General features: G+C 39.6%; 1 protein-coding gene across 3 annotated transcripts in view; it reads right to left on the bottom strand.

Moving 5' to 3' along the window:
- The window catches only part of LAMP3 (lysosomal associated membrane protein 3), a 31,667-nt gene continuing 22,224 nt past the window's right edge, over positions 1-9,443 (bottom strand). For 2 of the 3 annotated variants that reach the window (XM_019959090.2, XM_019959103.2), the window contains exon 6: positions 5,039-8,423. In XM_019959090.2, coding sequence (XP_019814649.2) covers positions 8,284-8,423 — 140 coding nt within the window. In that variant the 3' untranslated portion in view covers positions 5,039-8,283. Of the gene's footprint in view, positions 2,249-5,038; positions 8,424-9,443 lie in introns of those variants that run through there. The other variant, XM_019959096.2, reaches the window with a different exon arrangement.

Genomic DNA, 9,443 nt, shown 5'->3' with positions numbered 1-9,443 from the left:
TTAATCTCAAAAATAAGTTTTTATTACCAAAACTTTTAATACATTTCAATATTCTATTAAGACTAAAGTTAGGACTTTGCCAACAGTATTGAGACATAAGAGAGCACATCAGGAAAGTGACTGTGTCCTCCAGGGCGACTTGAATTATTCCTTTACTAATGAATGCTAGGGGTGTGTGGTCTTTTCTGTTAGTATTCTGACTTAGTTCCTTTCTTTGGTAGTAAGAACAAAAGTGAAAGAAAGTGAAGTCGCTCAGTTGTGTCTGACTCTTTGAGACCCCATGGACTGCAGCCTTCCAGGCTCCTCCATCCATGGGGTTTTCCAGGCAAGAGTACTGGAGTGGGTTGCCATTTCCTTCTCCAAGTAAGAACAAAGAGGAATAAAATTCTTGGCTGCTCTACAGAATAAAATGAACTAGAGTAGAAAATGTGGCCATAAAACTGCAGAAGAAGCAAGTTACCACAAGAGGGGGATCTACGTTCAAGAAAGAAAAGTTGGTTAGCTGTTAAGATTTCTCATTCAAAGAAAAATATCTTGAAAAGCTTACCCCATTTCTTCATCTTTAGACTCACAGCTTAACAGTCCCATAAAAATGAAAAACAAATGTTTTACAGAGCCTCTAAATTTTCTTTGAGGGAGTAGAGAACTGCATTGAAGATAGGCTCATTTCACTTTCTATTAAGTCCTCTTTTCATGTATTCTAATTGCTTGTCATTCTGGATAAAATCATTTCCTCTATAAAAGGGAGCACATGCCTATGTGAGTCTTCAGGCAGCACTTAGTGTCATCATTCTTGTAGGCAATTTGGTGTAGTGAAAAGACTGAGACCTTGGTACCAGACCAGCAGGAAGTCAAGTTCAAGCTCTCCTACTTGTCAGTCCTGGGTGTTCTCTGGAAGGAATGAAGCTAAAGCTGAAACTCCAGTACTTTGGCCACCTCATGCGAAGAGTTGACTCATTGGAAAAGACTCTGATGCTGGGAAGGTTTGGGGGCAGGAGGAGAAGAGGACGACAGAGGATGAGATGGCTAGATGGCATCACCGACTCGATGGACATGAGTCTGAGTGAACTCCGGGAGTTGGTGATGGACAGGGAGGCCTGGCATGCTGCGATTCATGGGGTCGCAAAGAGTCAGACACGACTGAGCGACTGAACTGACTGACTGACTTGTTAGCTAGGTGACACTTATGTGGCTTTGCCACCTGTTAGCTGGGAAATTCCTCAAGTCTGAGTTTACTCATATTTAAGTTGTGAAATTAAATAAGATGTATATAAACTGCTTAGCCTAGTGTTTGGCATATATGTGTTCAATAGCAAAGGGCCATTATTAATGTTTCTTGCTTCTTATTTAATTCTGTTGTCTGTAGCCACCTAATTCTTAGTCTTTAGTGATTCTGGAGCAGGAGTCAAGACGAAAATATAAGCTGATCTATTCCTCTTGGTGTCACATCAAATGTCTAGACCACCTATGATATGTCGCTCTTTTTGAGGATTTTTAGAAAACATTTAAAGTGGAAAAGGAAGTAAGTCAATTGCCAGACACATGTATATCATACAAAACATAGTAAAAGTACTGAAAATATATTTTTTACACAAAGCAGAAGCAGCTTTGAAAGTGGAAAAGATCAAGGATAAAATAAATTTCCCATGTGAACACAGGTAACATTAATTACAATTGATTCTTTGGTTTATAATATGGAGCATTTACCACCTTACATACATTATTAATTTAATGTATCTCAAGTGTTCAGTTTCTCTCAAGTAGCTTTTCTTACCTAGTAATAATGTGGCAATAGAGAATAGAACAAAATAAATTATTTCTAGGAAGATGATTTAACTTATTGGTTCAATCAACAATTGACTTTGGTTAAAATATTTTCAATGAAACTAGAAATATTCTTAAATAACTCACCAGATCTTTCATAAGGCAAACAAAAATATTTTTAAATTGGTATGCTGCTTGAAATTACACCAGAAATGATTTTTGTGTGTGTGCGTGAAAGATGATGGTTTACATGGTTGGGAGGATCCACACTCCAAGGGAAGTCCACAACATCCTGGAAACAATGAAAGGGTTCTCTGAACTCCATGCTTTTCTTTACTCCTGGGCACAAATTAGATTCTCTGGTATCCAGAATATTCACGCCTTAAACGGATTGCATAGACAATCAAACCCACAGCGAGGAGACCAATCACGATGGCCGCAATAACAGGAAGCACAATTGTGTAGTCAGATGAACATTCATCCACTAAGGGGAAAAACAAACACAATACAGCCAGTAAGGTTTAGTGAGGATAGACCAGAAAGCAGGCGATGGAGTGAGGAGAATATGAGCTTTAGAGTCAGACCTATGTTTGACTTTTACTTCCTGGGCAGGTTATTTAAACTTGCAATTTACCCATTTATAAAGGAAGCAAATAATATATAAAGTTGTTGAGAGATGAAATAAGATAACCTTCTATTCTCAGCAATTAATAAATATTTAATAATTCTTAGTCCTGTTTTCTTCCAGATATTGTCCTCTGCAAAGTGGGTGTGCTTACTTAAAATAGACTGTGTCACCATAAACATGATCTGTGGAAAACATGTGATGTTTCTCCACTTTATTAAACATGTTTGTCACACTTACAGTTCTCTTTCATTGTTTTTAGTGAGCAAAAACATTGAAAAATAGACCTACTTATGAGAGCTTAAAAGTGAAAGTTGGCAAATTTGTCAAAACCCTTTTTTTTCTTTATTACATTAGAGAGCATTTATTCAGTTCATTTAAAATGTTATCAGTCTTGACTGGAGAAAGATGGAACGTCCTGGGAAAAAAAGGGAACTGAATTGAATACAAAAAAATGAAAAGCTCTATATCTTATTCAAGGATAGATGAGAGGATATACCCTTGAGGCCTTCCATGAGCCAATACTAAAATTATGTTCTGCACCAATAATCACCATTAATGCAGTTCTCACCTGAGGTCCAAGAAAAAAGAATCAGGAGGGACAGGGAAAAGGGAATGGTAATTAGAGACTCCGGGGAAAAAAGCGAAATCCATACAAGATGGGAACTGTGCTTGTAGTATGCTATTTGATTTGACAGTGAAAAATATTTACTCTATAATGATGCATACCTTATTGATTTAACAAAAAACAGTAATATAATCATAAAAAGGATGGCTTCAGAGTATGAAATCCTTATCTTCCATAGCAAGAGGTTTAAAGCTGATAAATTAAGAAATAAGATAAGCTTTTAATTATTTTTTTAGAGAATTATGGTGATAGTTACCATAAGAAACTGTTAATAGAGGAGGGACAAGAAAATGTTTTCCATGAATCCTTTTGGGTATATGATAATTTTGTTAGTTACATACTTGTTAAAATTATATATAATTTTGTTATATATAATATTGTACACATAAATATCTATAGATTTCTTATATAAGAAATAATGTAATGTAAGAAGTTAAAATAATTTGGAAAAAAAATACAAAATTGTCAGATGCTGAGCTTCAAGTCAGCTTTTTCACTCTCCTCTCTCACCCTCATCAAGAGGCTCTTCAGTTCCTCTTCACTTTCTGTCATTAGAGTGGTATCATCTCATATCTACTTTCCATATAGTTTTATACTGTTTAATAGGACATTGTTTAGATATCTTCAAAATACGGAAAAGTTAACAAAGAAAATAGTTGCTAATCACCGTGTTTCTTCCACTTGAATTAATCACTATAAATCTTTGAGGCATTTGTTTCCTCTGCACATATATGTGTATGCCTGTGTGTGCTCATGTGTATGCTTAAAGAAAAAGTACTGTAGTTTTAAAAAATGATATATGCTCATTAAAAATAATTAAAATGATTTAGAAAGCAGAGAAAAAGAACAATTTCCCAAAAACCAACTACCCAGAAATTATCATTGCTAAAACATGGACAACAGTATTGCAGGCATATTTCTTTACAACTATAATAGATGGGTAGAAAAATAAATAGAAATAAATACAATAAATTTAAAAATAAATAAAAATAAAATGGGATCATGTAAAATCTGTTTTAAGCAAAATTGTTCATTGTAATGTTACTTGCATTTCAGAGAAGAAAAAAATTAAAATCTCAGATCCATAACTGTTTAATGCTTTTTAAACTTAACTCTTCAAATTGATAAAACATATTAAAAAAAACAAAACTGTGCTTTCTCTATTCCCGAGAGATGTTTGCTGATATCCTTGTTTGTAATGTGGCTTCTCTCTGACCAAATTTCATTGTCAAGCTATATCTTTAAGGAGAGCTCATTGGTGCTGTTTCCCTTGAATTACTTCATGTTTGAGGAAATCTGCCTATTAACTTTTTACTCAAATAATATCTTGGGGCCACACTTTTCCTTAGGATCTTGTACACATTGGTCTATTGTTTGCTGGCTTTAAATGTTATTGCAAAGAAATCTAAGGCCAGTTTCAAATTTCCCCCCAATAGGTTATTTGATTTTTTCAGGGGAAAGGGGAGTTTGTATGTCTAAAGAATTCTTTAGCTTTAAAGTTCTATGGCTCACTTTGGATATAACATTAATCTTTCTGTACCAGGCTTTTTTTCCTCCCCCCTGGGATACATTATGCACTTTCAATCTCCAACTTCAATTATTTCTTTTAAGAAAACATATTACATTTTAAAAGATATCATCTTTTTATTTTGGAACTCTGTACCTCAGAGACAGCAGTTATCCTTACTTTAGATGATCTAAATGCCTAGCATCTTTCCTATAATGAAGCTTAATTTTTATCTGCATTAACTGATTATCTCCGTCTTTTTCTCTATGAAGATAATTCAGTTTTCAGCTCTACCTATTCTGCCTTTTGCCTGTTTCCATTTAGTATGTAAGTGTGTTACTTTGATGCTCAATTTGCTTTCTTAGGCGTGCAGTGTCCTCTTCACCTCACTCTTTCATTATAACTTCTCCTTTACAAGCCTTGGCACTTCCCAGGTGTCGCTAGTGGTAAAGAATCCATCAGCCAATGCAGGAGACACAAGAGCAACCAAAATTCAGGCACACCTTGATACACATTTGTTAATCAATGTTTGTTTCGTATGTAATTCATACATAATTCTTTATTCACATTATCATTGTGAAGACCTGGAAACAATAAAAATTCCCAGTAATAACAGAATAGTTATGTAAGTTATCATATAACATTGATAGAATATTCAGGATAACAGCCACAGTAATGACACGTTGCACCTTTAGCAGCACAGGGAAATGCTTATGGAACCAGGTAAAAGGGATACCAAACCATGTCCACTGCGTGCTTCCAGTTTGTAAAACAGTATTCTTGAGAAGGAAATACAGTTGACCCTTGAAGGATACCAGTTTGAACTGCACAGGTCTACTTATAGGCAGATTATTTTCAATATTAAATACTACAGTACTGCTCTTCTGGGGATTGCTGGAGGATGCAAGTACGGAGGAAACCACCTAAACGGTGGGCCAACTCTGTTTTACACACAGATTTTCAGTTGTGGGAAGTTGGGCAACCCTAACCCCTGGCATCCTTCAAGGGTCAAGCGTACATCAAAATTAACAATGGATAGGTTATCTCCAGGTGCATGTTAGTGAAGGTTTCTACTATCTCTAGGTAGGTTGCAGAGAGGGGGGGTAAATTCAATTCTCCATCAGCTGAAGGGAGAAACCGAGTTGGAACCAGCTGGATGAGCAGGAAGCAGGAGAGCCTAAGGCAAGGGACCAGTGCAGCTAGGGAGGATCAGAGGCCCCCTGTGAGGCTTCCAGAGTCCATCACAGTCACAGCAGCCTCCTGCGCTCAGAAGAGGACAAGCAGCCTCAGCAGTAACCTGTCAGCTCTAGGAGACAATGGAGGCAGCAAGAAGTGGAGGCGGGGCAGCCCCAGAGGATGGAGGAGGAGGCCATTTCCAGATGCCCTGTTTACCAGTCTCAATCGCAGTACCTTCCCCTCGAAGACCCTCCTGGGACATCACTGCAACAGTGGGCAGAACTGTCAGACCATCAGGCAGCCAGGCATTTATTTACTAATTATTCAAATAAAACTTGTGTTCTGTGTTACTAGAATGTTAATTCAAAGCAGTTTTAAAGATCATAGGTCACAGGAGTCTAAGCAGCAGCCATTACTCTGAATAATTCATTGAAGGTGGTAGAAAGGGAAATTAAACTCAAGTGAATTGCTTTACCTCTCTCTTTTTTATTTTAATTGGACTTTGTCTTCCATCTGCTGTAGGAGACATTTCTATGCTAGAACCTTCCTTCAGTCATTCTACAGGGCGGTTAGCGGCATGTTGAATAAACAACCCGTGCTCTGCAGTACAGAACCTAACAAGTACACTTGAGGTCGAACTGGAAACGGGAGTCTTGCACAGGTATGGGCTGCTGCCTGCTGGAAGGAGGAGATTGAGACGGATGGCATCTCTCCAAGGCCAAGCCCTTGCTGTTCAGCCCAAGTCACTTTGGGGAACACTGGGTCCTCATGTCCCAGGTTTGCATCAATACCTCCTATTATTGTGAGGAGACAGGAACTCCTGACCTTCTCTTGGAGAGCTCTTGAAGCTGCAGTGTACCCTCCCTACCCCCATCATTTCTGGGAAAAGTGGAGAGAGCTAAAACACCTCAAAGGAAAGCTGTGCACGTCCCAGATAAGTGGTGCTTATAGAGTGGTTGCCAACTTTCATAAACTTTCTGTTAAAACTAATGAATGACACCTCTGGAAAATGTAGAAACACAGCAACAGTTTCTGTTAGTAAAAACAGTTAAAAATATCCAGAAGTCCATTATTCTCCCCTTTCTCTGAAATAGCAACCCCAGTTCTGCTATTTAAATAGTCAACATAATAGAAAACTACGAATAACATTCCAAGCCACATTTTGATAGAACTTTCCCTCTAGACGCCAATCACTCCCAATCAGGAATTTTCTGGTTTACAATTTTTTTTTTTTTCAGTAAATGTTTGCTAAAAAAGAAAAGTGGGTAATAATATATTTAGGGGAAATACTGATTGGAACTGCCATCCTGGCACCGTAACAAGCATTTGCTTGAGTTACTTTACAACAGGAGGACATGGTAAGGACATGGAGGAACTAGCAATCTACCACCAACTGGAAGAACTCAGGAAAGGTCAAAGGAGACACCACATGTCCTACCAACCTCCCAGAATCCTTCTCACTGGAATCCCTTTCGGCTGAGTAACACGTGCACCACCAGGAAGGACCCTGAGGCAGAATGATTAGCCAGAGAAAACCCAGAAACTAATCCTATCACCATAAAACCCAGGACTAGGAGCCACACGGCAGACTAGTTCGCCGAGGTTCCTTTACCCTCCTGCCCTCCACGAAGTGCCTCTTCCGAACAAAGTCTCTTGCTTTGTCAGCACATGTGTCTCCTTGAACAATTCACTTCTGAGTGTTAGACAAGAGCCCATTCTCGGGCCCTGGAAGGGGTCCCCCTTCCTGCAACAATGGGTAGATCTCCCTCTTCTTGCCATTTCTGGTTGTTTAGATGCTTTGCCTACTTCCACCCCCTACAATGGCCCAAGTTAACAAGTAAATCTACAAGGAGAGACTAAAATCAAAGAAAAGTAGAGACAAAGCAGAAAGAAGATGTTATGCGGTAGACAACAAATGAAGGTGAAGGAATTGGAGAACTAACATTTATTAAGGCTCTTGTTTGCCAAGATCTTTGGTATATCCTTTACATTGAAAAAATGAAATGTTGGGATTTTTTTATTGTTTTTTTTCTTTTTATTAATAATACATTTTAACAGTGTAGAATATGTCCTTTTAAAAATGATGGTCTATTAAGACCATTGGTAATTTAAGTAAATCAGGAGGTGGGCAAAATTCAGGAGTTTAAAATCACTTTAGAATTTACTTTGAACTGAATTGGTTTTTTAAAAATAAAGCAAAACAAAAGCCTAGCACTTGAGACTCTTTGAAGCCTATAAGAAAAATCAGCGCAGTTTGAAAATGCCTTTCCCACAGTTTTTCCTTTGGTGTTTTGCTTTCTCCTTCTCACAGGACCCTGCTCACATCCATGCCTCTTGTCCCTAATTCTCCCAGCCAGGTCTGTATTATCAGGTGGATGGAACTCAAGCCCATATGGCCCAGGAAGAAGTGGGGTGGGGGCTACCCGTAGCTAGCTTTGACAGCCTTTGTTGGAAAGCTGGTGTCCCAGTCGGATTGGGAGGGTGGGGCTGGCAACTAGAAAATGTGATCCCATCACTTCAGGCTAAACATGCAGCCAGCATTTCCAAGGCCTTAACCTTGCACATTTTGAAGAAGGTGGGGCTTTACATGCGTTCATATCCTCTACTGGGCCTCTTTCTGGTCACCAGGCATGCTGTTAGCAAAACGGCAAGCAGTACTGCGATACTCAGGCCCACGGCCACAGGGATTTCTCTCCTGTTTCTGTCACTGATGCATTCATCCGCTGCAATTGAAGTCAGAGTAACAGATGTTACAGGCTGGCCACGACGCTGGGAAGTGATACTGCCCCCACCTGCCTCGGCTTCACAGAGAAGAAAGAGATGGAGGTACTGGGCTTGTCCCTGCTGCCTCAGAGGCACAGATGGGTGAAGATGAAAAGGGGAGGGGCCACTGCAGCCCTGGAACTTGCAGTGCCTCTGGCCACTTAAGGGGCATATTACACCACAGGTCCCCCGGCCCCACACCCAAGCGATTCTGATTCTGTGGGTCAGACTGGGGCCCAGGTGATTCTGACATGACTGGGAGGCAGATTCAACTTTGAGAAATACTGGTTAAGGCTAGAGGTCAGGATCAGAATTGTGTCTTGACTCTAGACCCAGGGTAAGCCAAGGAGCCTTGTTGCTTGGTCAAAATCTGCACCAATTCATGTGGCCAAAGTATTCTATTTAAACTCTGTGCCTCTTGAAAGGGGCTGCCAGACAGCCCGGGCTCCTGACACCAGAGAGAGCTTTTGCAGCCTCCCAGAGTTTAGAGAGAAGAGCTTGAGAAGTAGGGGCAGGAGCCTACTGTTTGAGATGACCATTCTCTTTGACAAGGCTGAGCGTTTACACTTGCAGGATTCCTCTCCATTTCTCCCAGCCCCTGGTGAAGGGCCAGACATCGGTCAGGGCTTCTCTGACCTCCTCCCCACAATGCTACGCGCGTCACACTGTCCTCTGACTCCCACAGCTCTTTGTACTTATGCCTTTCATAACACCATACTGTATGGTAACTTTTATTTTTTAACTGATTCCTTTCCCCATCTTCTCTTACACTTTGGTAGAAAATATTGTTTACAGGATGACATACGACTTCACACTTGAGTATCTTTAGTGAAATCTGAGCACAAGGACTGGGAATAAGGAGCTGAGCTGAAGTAGGGATGGTGGAATGAACAAGAGAAATATTCTGGCGGTAGAACGGACAGGGTTTTGTGACAATTTATATGAGAGGGCAAGGGAGGGAGAGGAAAAAATGATAAGAT

Source organism: Bos indicus, chromosome 1, assembly GCF_029378745.1.
Source record: "Bos indicus isolate NIAB-ARS_2022 breed Sahiwal x Tharparkar chromosome 1, NIAB-ARS_B.indTharparkar_mat_pri_1.0, whole genome shotgun sequence".
NCBI lineage: Eukaryota > Metazoa > Chordata > Mammalia > Artiodactyla > Bovidae > Bos > Bos indicus.
Note: the sequence above shows the minus strand (reverse complement) of the source record. Positions and strands in the feature narration are given on the sequence as shown.